The 18,200-nt window shown below is 39.4% G+C and overlaps 1 protein-coding gene across 4 annotated transcripts; it reads left to right on the forward strand.

Annotated features, from left to right (window-relative positions):
• The first annotated feature begins 1,317 nt into the window (after positions 1 to 1,317).
• Positions 1,318 to 18,200, forward strand: smarce1 (SWI/SNF related, matrix associated, actin dependent regulator of chromatin, subfamily e, member 1). 4 transcript variants are annotated; one of them, XM_048986926.1, is made up of 11 exons: positions 1,318 to 1,472; positions 3,624 to 3,675; positions 4,620 to 4,663; positions 4,983 to 5,087; positions 5,871 to 5,951; positions 7,071 to 7,202; positions 7,832 to 8,003; positions 15,387 to 15,559; positions 16,028 to 16,129; positions 16,204 to 16,456; positions 17,350 to 18,200. In XM_048986926.1, exons 2-11 carry the CDS (start codon positions 3,669 to 3,671, stop codon positions 17,556 to 17,558), a joined length of 1,278 nt encoding a protein of 425 aa, XP_048842883.1. In that variant the 5' UTR covers positions 1,318 to 1,472; positions 3,624 to 3,668; the 3' UTR covers positions 17,559 to 18,200. The 4 variants fall into 4 exon arrangements, with proteins under 4 accessions (XP_048842883.1, XP_048842881.1, XP_048842884.1 ...); XM_048986924.1 differs by having other exon boundaries at positions 1,326 to 1,472; positions 3,608 to 3,675; XM_048986927.1 differs by having other exon boundaries at positions 1,327 to 1,472; positions 3,608 to 3,675; positions 17,353 to 18,200.

Here is an 18,200-nt window from a genome sequence, read left to right on the forward strand (position 1 = left end):
GGCTGCATTTTCTAAAGTATCTGCAGCATTCTGAAGAAACGCTGGTAGTATAGGCCTACCAAGGAAACTACAACAGAAAAGATAAATATGAGATAATACATGCCACCATAAAGCTTTACTTAATGTAAAGCAAGCTAGCTATTCCCTGCAAGGTACAAAGGATAAAAAAACAATAAGAATACAATGCATTACTTTGCATGCCTTTTACCAATTTATTAAACTGAAAAATGTGCATTACACTCAAGCTAACATGACCTAAATAGCCAAATCTGTTGTTTGCTGAAATAACAATCAAAATAAGTACAGTATGTGTTATTTCATTGGTATGGGGTATATATTATTTTGTACATAATCGTTTGGAAGAAAAGGAGTCACTACTGCCAATTTTACCGTGCGTTCGTTCCCTCCTCTATCGCGGCATTTTTTTTTATTTACGTTGCACGTTGCTGCAAGCAGCAAAATTGGAAGGAAAGTGAGAATTGAAATGTTTGACATTTTTATTTAATTTTAAAATGAGGTATTAAGAGCAGATACTATTTATGTGATTCAGTTATTTATTGCATACGGAAAATTCTACATTCATAAGAAAAACTTATGATCTTAACCCAATAATCTCCATTTTTAAAAATAAGATTAAGCAGTATCGCACAACTTTAGTTAAGTGTAAAAACAAGAATGCTGCCAAAACTTGTAAAATTGTGTAAGAATTTGTTTTTTTTAGGTATTTTTCCCTCTCTCCCTCTCTTCTCATCCCTGGCTTCGTTACTGTTTTATGTATTGCATGACAGTTCCTTTGTTGATATGTTATAATATTGTTTATTATTAATTTAAAAAATAAATCCTCAGCAAGCGAGACTTCATGTAGACTTTGTAGAGTATGCGTGAATGCCGCAAGAGCATCCTCAGCAAGCGAGATTTAATGTAGAGTATGTGTGACTTCATTCCAAATGTACTTTTTAACTTCAGGAAAAGTAGGTTTGTGTCGCATGTTCATAATCACCGAGAGCCACTTCATTCTGCATGCTCGTGTAATGTAAGCATGTCTTCAAGTACAATGTGCACCTTAATAAACATGCCAACGACCCCTCCGTAAACTCTGCAGTAATAAGATCCATCAAATAAATGTTGACAATACATTCACACGGTCAAAGCTCAATCTATCTCAAAAGGATCAAGGGTCAAGGGTTTTGCTACCAGTATACGGCGCTGCTTCAATTCTGGAAGTGTCTCAAAAATTCCTCCCCCATACAATACGTACCAAAGCGTTCGCGACGGCGGAGGACCAGTGCTAAAATCGTATACATTCCCCGAATTACTGGGAAAACAACTAAATCTCCACTGGTTTCCTTCTCCGCCACACGCCTCAAACACCCCGCGCACGGATGACGTCGAAGTGACTGAATGTCGTTTGGGGCGGCGCGTGAGTGAAATTGCTGTTTCCACAGTCCGTGTTCACTGCGGAGCGGGACTTGGTGAGTATCCCTCCATCCCCCCGTTTTCCTAATAATAATTATTATGATTATTGTTGATTGTGTATTTCCCAGTATATTTTTATTTTCTGTATTTTATCTCCGTTCGCGGAGATTCCTTTTTGAGCTGAAACGGTTACTAATATGGGGTTTTCTGCGAAAATAAGCTCGCTGATTTCCTTTTTTTCGTGATTTTACTGACTGTCGGCTAGTTTCTCGGGTCACCTTAGCGGTTTATGTATGTGTTTTCGCATATTTATCCTATTACTGAGATATTTGTGGTTAGCATCGAGTCCCTGTGTGCGGCTGCTCGATGCATGTTTCCTGATATTGCAGGCTAGGCCCGCTAGGTAGCTAGTTAGCCGCGTTAGCAAGTAAACATTATGTGAACGAGAAATCAAATTAGGAATTTATTGTTTAACCTACGCGTTAAATTAATTTACACTAATTCATAATTTAGTGTACTTTTATTTCTTTTTCGCCCGTAGACATTCTGATCGTCTCCCATTTTCTAATTTAGGGTGGTTTCATTGTTTGACTTGCCGGCTCATATTTCGTTTTTCAACCTTTGTGTTTTAAATGTTGTTAAATATAACATTTGACGCATGGTAAACGGTGTATATGTACAGTGTTTGTTTGAGACATTTCGGCATTTAAAAACCGTCCGTGTGGTTTTGGTTAATTTTCCGAGGCGAGCTTCATATAAGCAGACAAAGAGCCATGACTGGTCTGCTACACCGGGCCTCCCTCTCGCCTTTCCTTCCTTCCTCCCTCCTCTTCCTCGGAGCCATACGCGCCCCCTCCCTGTTACCGTGTTCAGCTCGCCCAGCCTACATCACAACGTGTCCGTACGGCCTGGTTGCTTGGACCTTCAGCGGCGAAGAAGCCCCTTGATAATGTGGACAAAAGAGCCGCCGGGATCGCCCTTTCCAGATGTGTGTGTTGGATTAGTTCAGTATTTAAAATGATTTTGTGGTATAGGTGGAGACTGAGGTCCTTGCAGATGAAGCCCCGCCGGTGTTGTAAACTGCGGGTAACCATTTTGAGTGGATAGATCTTAATCGTGGGCATACGCACTTAGTAGCTTAACGTATTTGTTGCAGGTTCAGGGCTGTCTACCTGACGTGATATTTTTTGCTGTTTATATGTCTTGAATTAAAAGAATCTGAAAATTACAATTAGTTATCTATTCATGTATTTCTGCCCATCACTAAGGGGTCAGTGGAGGTCAGGGATGCTAGATTGGTTTAGAAATTTCTGCATAAAAACCTAGCTACATATCTGTCAAGTATTAAATTCTGTGATTCCCCTGTACAAAAAATTGGCACAGATATGCCAAGTTCAGTATTTAATTATGAAAACTATCTGAAAGCAAAACTTGAAAAGAGCAACACCATTATTAGCCACTTAGATCTAAGTGACTTGCGTTTTGACTTTTCTGCAGTTTTTGCAGGTGAAGCATAACCTAGCAGTTAAAACATAACATTTTTGATCTAAACGTCTTGCCATAGATTTTAAATCTAACATTATTTGTTTAACTGCAAACAGAAGTGCCTCTCCTAGTTAATTTAACTTATGTCGTTCATGGTACATGCCTCATTATTTGGCAACATCTTTGCTTGTATCTCAAATAGTGCTGCTTTTCTAAGGCACTTTCCCACCAAAGTTCAGGAACCTAGTTTCTTGTTCTGAGTTTCTGGATTGTCTCGACAGGAAGCTTTCGTGGTTCCTGGCCACTTATGTCACTTTCTCACCCCACATCAGCAACTGTCACCTTTATGCTAAATAATCATGCGATAGTTTGTAAATTTGAGGCATGATGATTTACAAAACTACACCGCCACCCAAATCAATGGAAGATGAACAGGTTTTTTTGTTAGTTATTGGGGACCACAAATCACGTATTATCTATATTTTATCTATATGACCCACAACATGTTTTTGTAATTCATTATTGATCTGAAAAGTACCTACTCCAGAATAGGGACTATAACAAGGTTCAGGGTCAGTCTTCAAGAAATTATAGTCGGGTTGAGTTCCTGAAGTGGAAAGCCAACAGAAGTTCCTGGTCCCTGCAGTGGGAAAGAATCTGTACATAGTATAGGAAGCATTTCAACGTGCCTTTTTTCTTCTAAAAGGGTTTGTTCATTGCAGAACCAATGACTGGAATAGTCTGATATCTTCCATCCATCAGTCAAGATGTCAAGTAAGAAACCATTTCAGCACATGCTTTTTTTAAATGTATCAATAGAAATCTATAGATGATCACCACCATTTTTACTGTACATATGGATGTGTCTCCCTTTTCTGTGTCTGTGTGTGTTTGCGTCTCCCACCATCTTAATATCTACCTGGTATTGTATCTTGCTTATAAAAACGAGGTCTGTCAGTCTGTATTTTAAAAATTAATGTTGATCGTCAGTGTGTACTTGGGTTATATTAAAAGTATTCTTCTGTGACATTTGACTACATGGGAATATGGAAAATGTCAATACAAACATTAATACTGTAGTTAACATGAGAAATGAGTTTTCATACTTCTACGTTGGAATTTTTTAGTAGTGATATGTCTGTTCTGCCTGACATGGGATTCAAACCATCAAAGTCTAATTTTAGGGATGGTGGCCTGATTGGCTAACCCACGCAGAGCCCATTTTAAAAAATATTTATTTTGTTGCTGTAAATGGGAGGGCTTCAGTTTTATGAACATGTGACTTAGCTTGAAATGCACTGGAAATCTCGATCGCTAATTTAGGAATGAGCTGTTTTTCCACTGAAGTTGGAACAAAAATATTGGGTTTGTGTATGAAATTGATGCACAGAAAAACTTCCTCATTCTGAACACAAGAACATTTTTGACCTGTCTTTAGTAATTTAAGCAGTTTTAAGATGGTAACATTTGTAATTCCCATGAAAACTAATTTCAGTCTCATAGTACCTGTGCATTTCTGCATGCCAGGAATGACATGAGTTTAGGAATTTCCATAGATTTACAGCTTGTTTCACATTGTAATGTTATGGATTGCCACTGATTGTGCTGAACATACTGGGATCCAGATTTGGAAAGCAGTGTTAGCCCCTTCTCCTGTAGTTACGCCTACTTAAGGCCTTCTTGCTTTGTCATTAATATCTAAACAATTTTCCTTGCAGAAAGGCCATCATACGCACCCCCCCCTGCCCCTGCCCCCACAACAGTAAGTATCAGACATTGCAGTGAAGATTAATAGTTTTAGTAGCATCTGCTCAGGTTCTAAAATGGAATTGTTATAACTACCCCTTCCAATATACAAAGATGTAAATAGTGCACTATCTTAGGATATTTCCGTGCAAGGATTGTGAATTTAAACTGTATCATTGCTGCTTTCAGTATTTGCTTGTTGCTTTTGCATGACTGTATGCAAACATTTTATTCTTTTTTTTTTGTTTGCTACTTTTTCATTAGTTTTTGTTTGATTTGTTTACCTTCTCTGTTTCATTTCTCATTCGTATTTTTGTCTCATTTGTTTCCATCAGCAAATGCCCAACACCCCAGGGTTTGTGGGGTACAACCCATACAGCCATCTGGCCTACAACAACTACAGGCTGGGAGGGAACCCAGGCAGCAACAGCCGGGTAACGGTAGGACCAATGGAGGGAAAAATAAAATGAGGAAGAATCCCCAAACTAGGCCAAGCGAGCTATAACCCACAGACCTTTATGCCCCCAAGCCAGTAAAACCTAAGCTACGTGAGAGAACTTGCAAAATGACTGACTAGTTTTCAGTTACCGGTTTTAAATGAATTGGCTGTTTTTTTAAGCAGTTTTTCCATATATTGTAGAAGTTTTTATGGTAGTTTTAAATTTAGTGGTTATTGCAGAAGTCTCTTGTACTGTTAACACCAACAACATGCGGAAACATTCTAGACCCCTCCATTGCCCTTATCCTGGTGCATAATCTGTCCAATGTCTGTCTGTACCTGTGTGACTTCTGCCTCTGGGCTCCAGTACCACAGATAACCCAAGCAACCCCATGCCCTGTGTGTTTGTGGCACCTTAAGCTTGTTGCTTGGACTGATTTTTGGCTGCATCATGCAGTTCCACCCCTGCATGTAGATAGTGGTTGGAACTGGTTTATTAAACCTGTGTGCCATGAGTGTATTGAGGATATACTTATTTTTTTCCTCACAGCACACAGGATAGTAAAGTAAGCTTTCATGCCAGTTGGGCTATGGTAGTGATTTAAAATTTTACCAAAGGAATCCATTTTTCTCGCCAAGGAAATCTTTACAGGCAGCTATTTTCAGTGCCCTTTATCATCTCATCCACATTTTTCCCCCCATAATATACTAATTTACCATCTGACATTCTGTTCTATTGTTGTACTAGATACGTTCACCTAACTAGTACTTTGTTTTTTTTTAGAACTCATCAGGAATTGCAATTCCAAAGCCGCCAAAGCCCCCAGACAAGCCCCTGATGCCATATATGCGATACAGTAGAAAAGTAAGTGTTTCACATGAGATTTGTTAATCTTTCTCGGAGGACAACTTGAAATGCCAATTGTAAACAGTCTCCTGAAATTACTTGTAAAAACCACAGAGCCACCAGGACCTGCTTGCCTCATGGGAAGTAGGCACAGTGTTCTGGTTGGGTCTGGTTGTAGATGTACTATTCCATACAGTGATACATCACACAATACTAAATCCGAATGGATCATGAGTGCTTTGCTCTGATCCAGTTTTCTAAGAGGCTTAGCTCTTTGTGATTTTGATTTTAAAAGACTCAAAACAAGTATGTTAATTAGGTAAATTATTCATTGGCATTTTGTATTTACCCCCAAGTTTCACATGTCAATTCTCTCTGAAATAGGTTACAAGTGATTTGTTTAGAACAGATTAATCATCAAATTTGAAGTAAACTGAAATACTGAAGTTCCTCCATGATTCTGTTGACACTCTGTGTTAGAGAAGCATGGGGGATTTGCAAAAAGTATTTGAGTGGTATTCATAAGCCTCTTATAAAAACTGTTGAATTACTTGTATTTAGTCTTTAAATTTATGGAATATTCATGGGCCGAGTGAAGGTGTAACGTGGACCAGATCTGGGCTGTGGATTGCTGATAAGATACCCTGATGGTGTACTGCATTTTCTGCTTTCTTGCAGCTTATTTGCAAAACATGGCATTCATACAACTTAACATGTAATTGGTTGCAGCCATGTTGCATTGTTGTAGGAGCTTTGAGAAGTCCCCTGGCCTGCTAGGTTAAATTTTATTGTAATTGCAATGAGAGCATGAGGCAAATTTTTCAGGGATAAAAATGAATAAACTGAAATTTAAACATGATTGCTCCCATAAACACAGATACTGATCATGTAAGATGACCTGTATCAAGAATCAGCATCTGTAAACCAATCAATTGGTCAGATTGTACATGATTTAAATATCCATGAAGGTAGGTGTGTAGCTTACTTTTGTTACCCTAAAGCTTTTTTCTGATTCCTTTACTGGGGATTCAAAGAACTAGTTGAAGCCATTTGACCTCCTCTGGTTTGTGACCTCCCTGCTCAGCATTATCGACCCCCCCACCCCACCCCACGTCCATGTCTGGTTCTCATCACCAGGTTTGGGACCAAGTAAAAGCCTCCAATCCAGATCTGAAGCTATGGGAAATTGGGAAGATTATCGGTGGCATGTGGAGAGACCTCACTGATGAGGAGAAACAGGAATACTTGAATGAATACGAAGCAGAGAAGGTTGGTTTTACAGGCTGTTGGCGGGTTGGTTTGACTCTGGGGTGGGTACCCCACAGAAATGACCAGGGCTGTGTCTCGTGCAGTCGCCTGTCTCTCCAGTCAACATCGCTGTTCAGTAGAATAGTCAAGTTTTTTCAAATTGTGGATTAAATAATTTGCTTACGAGGTCACAAAAAACACACCGTTCTCCCAAAGTTTGAGGAAGTCTCCCTTTGTGTCTCTGTTAATGACACTGTTTAAAAAAAAGAGAGTGAGAAAGAACACGATGGACTTCAGTAGGGAGTTCAGTCATGCTTTTTTACCCTGCACCATGGCTTTTATTTGGTTTATGATGCTGGGGGTACATCAACATTAAGGGCATTTCCATAGCAGGATTTTAATCTCCAGTGACGCTGTGGGGTGGGTGAGGGAGTACTGGTGTGCCGGACTATTTCTTTGGAAACCGACTGGGAGTGTAGCTTGAGCCTAAAACCTGCTATGGAAAGCACTGCAGATGTTAAGACGCATCACATTCTGTATGGTGTCCTCAAGAATTTCGTCCAGCTTGCATGTTTTGTCTGTCGCCGTGTGTCCCATGTATTTATGTGCTTTGGTGTTGTTTCTGATTGCATTGTCACTCCCCTTTTCAGATAGAGTATAATGAGAACATGAAAGCCTACCACAACTCCCCGGCCTATCTGGCCTATGTCAACGCTAAGAGTCGTGCCGAGGCTGCCCTGGAGGAGGAGAGCCGGCAGCGTCAGTCTCGCCTTGACAAAGGAGAGCCCTATATGAGTATCCAGCCTGCCGAGGATCCTGATGGTAAGCATATAAGAGTGGAGTCAGCTCTTCAGCTTCAGTTGCTTCTATAATCATTTGGTTTTTGCAAGCCGTGTAATCTACAGAAATTACTAGGTTATTGCTGGTTTTGTGCATGCAGTATAGGTGATTCAACATATCTGATAATGTGAAAACATTGACGTTTTACAGGTTTAGCAGGACATACAATAAGGATACCCTGCAAATACTTTAGAGTAGGAATTCTTGAGCATGTTTTTTCCGCAAATGAAGGGTGCATAGGGTGTACATGACTAGTAGGCAATATCCTTTTCCTGTATAAAGTGATGCATGCGTCAATTTGTTGTTGCAGAGCAGGTCCGTATTTATGTACATTCGTACTGTTAGGGCAAATTTTGTGGTAGAATGCACTGATTTCATAACAGCGTGAATGTGCATAAATACACATTTGCACTATGACAAGAAAGTTGCCTTGTATATCATTTATACCGTGAATGCATACTTCCATACCAGTTATGTGCACCACTGCATATGGGGGATTTAACATTTCTCACATTGCACCTAATTATTAGTGTTGTTTTTTTTCCATAAGAAATTTACAAATGAGAGTAGGCCATTTGGCCCATCAAGCTCATTTGAGAACTCAACTAATAGCTCAGAGTTGTTTAAATCTTATCTAGCTCTGGTTTAAAGGAACCCATGGATTTAGCGTGCACTACACTACAGCAGGACTGTTCCATACTCTACATGCGATGTGGCCTTTTTTAATTGCTTCCCCTTACTGGCGAGTGGGACATGGAAGCATTAACATACACACTGAGGTCTTTCTCATAATCAGCTGCCCTTTTTCCCCAGTGGAACCCATAAAAACTCTGTACTTTCATTTCTACTCTCTGCATGGATTACTTTACATTTATCTACATTACATATTATCTGCTTGGATTCCACATTATCTGCTCTTCCTTATCCACTCCTACCTTCAAGGACTAATGGATTCGTCGTGTACCAGTTGGTTGCATCATTTGTCATTACAAACAATGGCCAGTTGAAAAGACAATAAAATAAGAGTATTAAGACCAAACAGATAAAACTTTCACAAAATGTCAGGAGGCGCAACCAAAAAGCTTACTTCACAAAAAGTGTCTACACTGCATCAGACATTAATTCCTATTGTGATCCTACTGAGTCAAAACCCAAGGAATAAAGGTGGGTCTTAAGATGAGATTTAAAAACAGGCAGTGTACGTGCCAACCTAATATGCAGAGGCAACTTCCAGAGGTTGAGGGCTACAACTGTGCTCCCCTGTGCTTCAACCTTGATTTAGGGGGCAACAAGTAGCACCTGCTTGTAGGAGTTTTACCAAGTCATCTGATTGGCTGGTTCCTCCTCTGGTTGCTTCGACCCACCACTTCTATTGGTAATCTCTCTCTGAACCAGTCATTTTTCATTTTTGCCCTCAGAACAGTAAAACTCCCATGAGCGCAGCAACTGCTCAGCAGACCTGAGTGACCTTGATGGGATGTATAGGTGTAAAAGGTCAGAGTGATGGGTTGGAGAGAGTGCATTAATCTTAAAATCAGTCTTAATACATACACGGAGCCAGTGAAAGGTCGTTAGCATGAGGGAAATGTGCTGTCGCATGTGTGTCCGTGTTAAGATAAGCTGTGGCATTCTGGGCCAGCTGTAAATGTGAGACGGAGGCCTGCCTAACACCTGCATAGGGGGCATTACGGTAGTCAAATCGGACGAGATAAAAGCCATTTTTATCAGATTATCCATAAGATACCTGCTATATCTTTAGCTGGGGTGCTGCTGCCTTTGAATATTTATCAACATCTAAAATCAGCTGGCAATACTGACCCATATTGACACATTAGACTGATGCCAGCATCATAGTTTTTTTAATAAGCATCTAATGATGTAGTCATGTTAATCAGTATAGCTCTAAAGAGATGTTATGTTTCTCTTGCATGTAATTAATGCTTAAATGCCTGCACACCCAGCAAAAGTCACACTCTGTGCACAGTGTGTAATGTGGTCAAGCCGTGGCAGGTATGGCTGAACTTTCATGTGTGTTTTTAAACAGAGAGGATGACGCTTTTATTTTTGAAATTGCAGTGTGTGCTTTTTGTGTGTGGTAATTTGATCACGTGGATCTTCTATCTATTAAAATTAAAACATTTAACAAAGAAAGCATTACATTTTAAATGATTTTTTTGTGACGGTTCAGAAAATCTCTATGAAGTCCAATAACAGATGAACTCTCCTATGTGATGTTTTTGGTTTCACCTTGCTTTGCCCTGCGGCTGTATGGTGCCTACTGTCTGTTCAGGTTTGTATTAAGAAATCTAGAGTATGTACACTCCACATTCTTTTATTTCACATATCTGCTCTAAAATCCATTTTATGTCTGTAGAATTACTATGTTAAATTGCTTTTTAGTTATAGATTAAAATACACAGGGTGGAACGTGGAACTCTGCAGGGCGAATAAGTATTGAAAACATTTTCAAATGCATACACTTTATACAGGGATTAGACAGTGAAACAAACACCTAGTTTTAGGCCACAATAATTTATTAGTATGGTATAGGGCCTCCTTTTGCCAACAATACTGCATCAGTTCTTTTTGGAACTACCTGACCAGGACACTCGTCTGATTGGTAACCGTTCTACGCTTAATGGAGTAGATGTGTAGTTTTTAGTAGCGGTGGCTACTGCTTGGCTTGGAATAATCCATCACAGTTTACACTGCTGTCTAGGGCTGGTGCTAACGACAATTTTTCTATGAATTAATCTGTCGACTCTTTCACAGATTCGGCGATTAATCTAAATGATTCTCTTCCTGAAAATAAAATTGATCAGTTTGTTTTATTTTGACAAAAACAAAATATTTGTCATTACACGGCTTCAGATAACGGGTGCCAGCTTTTCGGCACTGTGTGCTTTACTTACGCCCACAATTCAACCAACACATTAGTAGTATGTCTAAAATATCAATGAGATGTGTATTGTGATGCCCAATAGTTATGACAATCTGTAGAGTAAGCTCAGATTTTAGCCTAAACATTTTCTCAAACACTTATTCAACGGAAATTCTAAGGTAGCAGGAAACTTTATGGCTTTAATGAATCTATTTAACAGCTGTAAGATCAATAGACATTACAATTCTCCGTGTACTAATGGTAATTTAATAAACAGGAACAGGCGACATTTAAGCTGGTTTTGCCTCTTTTGACAGTCCATCATCCAGAATAGTACCTGCGCTCATGCATAGCACTACTGCCACTGTGGTATGCCATTGAGGTTTTGTGTAAACCATTTTTGTGGTGTTTTAATTTGAAGTACTCCCATAATTATATAGGGCGATTTAAAGGAAAATTGTTGCCTGAAATGAAATGAAGCATTTTAGAAATTCAATTCAATTCGGTTTATTTTTATATAGCGCTTTTCACAACACAGTTGTTCGAAAGCATTTTACAGGGTTGTGTTGATACATAAAACAGAAGTAGAGGGAGATACAGAACTGGGAAAAAAGGAAATATTTAATAAAGAAAGCCAGAAGACAATGGAGGAGAGAAACCAAAAACCTCTGGGGGTCCAAGGCCTAGACATAGAAAAAGGTGTTTTAGAGGCAGCATCACCTGAAGTGACGTGTCTAACCGCTTTCAGGTGCTTCCAGCTTTAGAGACGGAAGAGACTGGGGAGGCAGGTGGGCCCTTGGGCACTGAGGAGCCCCCTCCCCCCGGGAAGAGGGAGGTTGTGGTAGTAGGGGATTCAATTGTTAGAGGTGTAGACAGTTATGTATGTACCCGTGATAGAGGGTGCACATAGAGGATAAGATGCTATCATTGGCTTTTAAGTACCTGCTGATTTTAAATTCAAGCAGTGACTTCTTTTTGGCTGGGCAGTGTATTGTTTGAGACTACATTTTGGTTTCTATATTTTATTTCATGATAAAGTTCATATAAAGTCATTTAAGAATCGCAAAGTTCCGCATTACAAGAGTTAAATCTATGTCCTTAAAGACTATGTTCAAACCTAATGGCCTGCTATGACAGCTTTACTGATGTTTCCTTCAGCAATTTAGAGTGGATAGAGGTAGACTAATCTGCACGTACATCTGCATGTGCATGTGTAGACTATGACTTAACCTGTTAGTTACATTTGACTGTGAAGGAGGTTTAGTCGACAAAATATCCTGTAATTTTCATTGACTAAAACTAGATTAAAAAAAAACTAAATTCATATGACTAAAACTAAGTTGCTTTTTCATAAAAGGACTATGACTAAAACTAAATCAAAATACGAAGTATGCTGTCAAAATTCACACTGCTTGTCAGTTGGGGGTGCTAGAGTACAGTATGAGGTCCTTATGAATGTTTAGAAAGACTTCTGTTTTTGAATGCATGTTTGAGAGGATCAGTAACGCAATGGTTTCTGAATAAACACTGGGTTGCTTGAAAATTTTTTTTTTGATTGCCTCAACCAATAGCATATTCCTAAAGACAAATTATAGCAGTAAATAAGGCGGTTTTTAGTATTTTAGAGGTCTAGATGTGACTTTCTTAATGGTAAACATTAATTACAGATTTAAAGTTAAAATGCTGGTTTGTATAAATTTACTTGTACCATTTTCAAGCATTGAAAAGGTGATTGAATTGATCCTAGTAAAATGTAAAGTGTATTGAATTTAATAGCAGGGTTGGAACGATTATTCGACGTAATCGGCAATGTCAATAATAAAAATGCATCGACGTGGAATTTTAGTGTTGACGCGTTGTGTAAAACTGCGTGAATGTTTTAGAACTGCAATGTACTATGTGATAAGCTAAACGTATTGTAAGGGAAAGTACTTTATCCCCTCGGGAGCATGTTAACGCTGTCCTTTTAAGAATCGCGCAATAAAAGTCTGCTAAACAGTTAATGACGCTATTTCAGCTGTTTTATATTTTCTATTTGCTTATTCCGTCATGTAAGAGTGAGACATATGATTACGACTACTCTTACACACTAGCCTAAATCTTTCCTTGCTCACTGAAGTAAGCTTAACTATAAGCTACCTTTGCTAGTGTTTGTTAAACATGTTTCTCTATGAGATCATTCCATGTTTTAGCATCTATTTCAACAGTCAAATTGGTGTACTGAAATAAAAACTATTGCGGTTATTAACTTCAGTCTAACATACAAATCCTATTGAATCTCTTAATTAGCCGTTTATGTAAATGTTTATGTATATGTAAATGTTTATGAGAATTTCAAATTTGTGTGGGAGGGGGTGAATTGTATTAAATGACTAACTTAAGTTCATTGATAAGCAATTATTTTCATCATCAGGTCAATCGAAAAATTAGTGAATTGGGAAAAAAATTATCATTAGATTATTCTAAAAATGATTAATCATTTGGGATAGCACTAATTCAAAGTGAATGGCATCGAAGTGCATCAAGTTATTATACCTTTGCTTTCGTATCACAGATAGCATAGTATCTTCGTGGACAGAGATTGCGATATGTCATAAACGTCACTGTAGATTTAATGGCCAGGTGTCCCAGTACATTTGTGTATGTGGACTTAAGTCTGTATTGGTTTAGCATAGTCTGTAGTTCTGAAGAGCAGGGTTGAGTGATGAAAACCAAATGGTAGCCTCTGGACCTCAGACTGACTGTTCACATTCAGAAGCACCCTCTTCAAGACACAAACACATGACAGGGCTGGGATAGTGGAAAAAAAAACCCCCAAACCATTTCCCTTCAGTGGAGTGTGTAGCATTCTGTTTTTTTCCCCTCTGCAAAGAAAAAAACAACCACCTACCTGTAAATCAAGGTTTGAGGTATGTAGCTGTGTGCACGCACATGATGTGATGAGACAACGTTTCTCCATTGGCCGGGTTGCAAACATGCATCATTTACATTTATATTTACAGCATTTAGCAGATGCTCTTTTCCAAAGCGACTTACAACCAGTGCTTAGTAGTGTCTGACTGTTCTTCAGTTTATAAGCTAGACATAAAATAAACAGCTGCTGAGATCAAATTACCTCCAAGAACATTGTATAGAAAAGTTCTTAGGAAAAGAAGTGTACAGGAAAAGATTGTTAGTGTTTTTTTTTTTTTTTTTAAATAAATGGAGAGAGTGGACAGTAAGGGTGGTATTAGTCTCCAAAGTACTCCTTGAAGAGGTGTGTCTTCAGATGACGCTTCTCTTAAGTGTTGGCAGTTCGAGACGAGCAGTGCTTGATGTCCGAGAGGACGAGAACTGACTCGATTCTTGATCATTGCAGCCAAGTAAAGAGGAGCTACTTTTGTTCCAGTCTTGGCCTTAAAGGCAAGTGTTAGGGATTTGAACCTGATGCGGGCAGCCATAGGGAGCCAGTGCAGGTTCTGTAGAAGAGGTGTGATGTGCGAGAATTTAGGAACATTAAAGAGGAGTCTTACAGCTGCATTCTGGATCAGCTGAAGTGACCTTGTCACCTTCAATGAAAGACCAGCCATAAGGGAGTCGCAGTAGTTCAATTTGGAGATGACCAAGGATTGGACGAGTAGCTGAGTAGCGTCTGTCATGAGAAAGGGACGAATCCTTCTGTTGTTGTAGAGCAGGTGCCTGCAGGACCTGGACAGATTGTTAATGTGTGATGAGAATGATGATTCGGCATCCAGAATGACACAGAGACTTTTGTTTTTGTGGGGACAATAAGACGTATAACAAAAATGCAGTGTGCACCTGGACAAGAACAGCACTTAACATTGAACAGTGCAGCAACATGCAGTATAGGGCCATGAGAGATGGGTTTTTCTGTACATGAATATAAATATAAAATTAAATGACCAGCGTAGTGAGACAGTCACTTAGCTGGGTAACAGTTGGTTATGCCAGCAACAGTTGAGACATTATAATTAAGGTGCAGGTGCCAGTAAAGAGTATAGTGATAATGGAGTTATTGTGAGGTCGACAGGTAGTGTATATTAATGACATTTGTAGGCAGACGTTCATGAATGTTTATAAGTAAGAATTCTGATGGCTTGTGTTATGAAGCTATTACCCAATATGGTGGAACCAGAATAAATGCTTCGATACCTTTTGCCAGACGGCAAGAAAAGAAAGGATCATTTTAGGGAATTAGTGAGATATGGCTGGCAGTGTCACATGTCATTATCAGTACCAAGATAGCCACCACATTTCAGAGCAAAAATAGTATTTTTATCTGAGAGAAATGTTTAAATTTCCAATTGGAAGGATGTTCATTACGTTCCTTGTTTATGAATGTGAACATTTTATCCAGCTTGACATATGTCTGTGTTTACATGCCTGTACAGTATTTTTCAGTCCATCCTCTTGACCTTTCTCTGCCCCCCAGTCACTGATCACAGTACATAGCGGGGGTAGCTAATGGCTTCCATCTTTTTCAGACTATGATGATGGCTTCTCCATGAAACACACTGCTGCTGCCCGATTTCAGCGTAACCACAGGCTCATCAGTGAGATTCTCAGTGACAGCGTGGTCCCAGATGTGCGCTCTGTTGTTACCACTGCCCGTATGCAGGTCTTGAAGCGCCAAGTTCAATCGCTTATGGTGCACCAGGTCTGTTACCAGAGTCATGCAACTTTTTACTGTACCTTGTATACACTTTTTCATATACCTTGTATGCAACTGAATCTAAGGATTCCTAAGTTGGTATGCTGTTTGATTCCATCAAGGTTTACCTCTATGTCTGTGTCTGCATAGGTAGAATAACATTTAAAATGGAACTTTAAAGCCAAGATCTATCTAATCATGCTTTCTGCATTAATGGTTAAGCTTTGATTGTCTACAAATGATCATGCTAGTTTACAATATTAGCTGTTAAATGCCATACATTATTCTACATTTGATTGAAAGTATTTATAATTTATATCGACATTCTCTGGGATGGTTTGAGGTATTTTCCATAAGTAAAATATTGTGGATTGCTCTGGCTTGAAATGCGTGCCATTTTGATCTTTACTTGACTTTCTAGTCAACTAGCTGACCTGATTGTGTTGGGACAGTAATAGAAATGTTTGTTTACAGAGAAAGCTTGAAGCAGAGCTACTTCAGATTGAGGACCGCCATCAGGAGAAAAAAAGGAAGTTCCTTGAGACAACGGAGTCTTTCACCAATGAGCTTAAGCGGGTATGGACCTCAACACCTCTGATACTGTAAGTCATTGGCCAGTGGCACTTCTGCTGATGTGACTGTGTGTCCAGCTGTGCAGCATGAAGGTGGAGGTGGACATGGAGAAGATTGCGGCTGACATTGCAGCCGCAGAGGAAGCGGCACGGAAGCGGGCGGAGGAGCGAGAGAAGGAGACAGCAGAGCAGGCCGAGAGGTCGGCCATTGCTCCCGCCTCTGAGGAGGAGCAGCAGGCCGGTGCTCTGCGGACAAAGCAAAGCCAAGAAATGAGTGATGATGGCAGTGAGAAAAAAGAGGAGGAGGATGAAGCTGCTGGTGCTGATGCAGGTCTGCCTCCGGCTCCTTTGAAATTGAGTCTGCATGGGCATGTTTTGCATGGGACATGCAAGGAACTAATTAAATTCAGGGACTGATCTGCCTTATTAGACACCTGTGCTGCCCCAGGGCTTCTGCTGTAGTTAGTATGATGCAATTTCAGATCGAATAAAAACTATGCTTCCTGCTACCTAAATAACTGACTTCCCTGCTAAAACCAAACCCTTCAGGTCAGGGGTTGCCAACACAAGCTATTGACAGCTCGCAGGGAGCCAAAGAGTAGTTTGCATTACATGTTTTAGAAATAGGATTAATTATGCTCATTTTTGTTTTATTGTGCTTATACCCATGTACAGTGGGGAATTAACTTTGTTTTGGGCAAATGTAGGAAAAAAAGTAGTTTGTGAAATGAACTTTGCCCTTAAACAGACTTGCGCAAAAGTTACATTTCAAAATACCTTTTCTCAGTTTGCCAACAGGCTATAGCTGAGAGTATCCAAGTCATTTAGCTGTCATAGTAAAAATAACTAACAGCTCATAATGATTCTGAATTAACATTTTTGGGAAGTTTTTTTTTTAATACACATTTCTGAGCTCTGGAAGGCATGTGTAACTCATATGGCAAATTTCATTAAAATCAAAAATAGTGATGTAAAAACTTTTGGAAATTTGTTCAATTATTAATTATACATTGTGTTAATTGCACATTTTGTGCAATTTTAAGCTGTAATTTTAGCTGTGATTAATCATGATTAATTGTAGAAAATTGAGGTTGTTTTAATTCCAGCCATATTTTTGACAAACATACAGACTATAGCATTCGAATTTCTGTAAGTAGAGTGAGAGTGAAAATAGAGTACACGTTGACCTGCCGCTTCCTGAGCTGAAAGTAATTCTCTTTAAAGCAGAACCGCAGGGGGCTGAAGCATCTGAGAGCCAGCAAACCTCGCGTGAAACTTCCACCACCGAGAGCAAAGATGACGGACCAGAGAGGGCTGAGAGCGTCACTGAAGAAGGAACCAGTGACAGTAACACGGGCTCTGAGAGTGTTCCCCCGGAAGATCCTTCATCGCTGGAGCCGGTTGCTGTGGGGCTTAACAGCAAGCCTGAATGATGTGCATATGTCTGTGTGTACATATGTATGTATGTCTGTGTGATTCCTTCCAACTGGCGAATCCCAAATTATTGACAAAAATGGGCACATGCCTTTTAAATTGACCTTTATTTTCCCCATAAGCAGTTCAGTAATTACCCCTCATGTTACCATTATTGAGATTTCATAATGTTGATGTTTTTATTTGTGTTGTGTGTGTGTGTGTGTGTGTGTGTGTGTGTGTGTGTGTGTGTGTGTGTGTGTGTGTGTGTGTGTGTGTGTGTGTGTGTGTGTGTGTGTGTAAATGTGCGCTCATTCAATTTTATACAGGCAGAGAATGTCATCCAGTTTCATATCAAGTGTTTTGGGCCAGGCCTAATGGACTTAACTTGCTACTAAATTCAAGGGAAGTTACCTCATCTCCAGAATTTATGAAGATAATGAAATTTATTCATCTTTGACCTAGATTTCTCTGCCTTTTTAAACTTTAGAGTAACAAAGTAGCATTTGTGGCCTAGTACATTTTGGTATTTCCAAATGTCAGTGGGATGACTGTCAAGTGTAATGGTGCACATTTACTACAGTAGTGAATATGTTGTCATTTTTTTATGCTTCAGTCAGAACTAAACCCATGATACCTTCAAATAAAGTAGTTTTTGACAA

Source organism: Brienomyrus brachyistius, chromosome 20 (genome assembly GCF_023856365.1).
Source record: "Brienomyrus brachyistius isolate T26 chromosome 20, BBRACH_0.4, whole genome shotgun sequence".
Lineage (NCBI taxonomy): Eukaryota > Metazoa > Chordata > Actinopteri > Osteoglossiformes > Mormyridae > Brienomyrus > Brienomyrus brachyistius.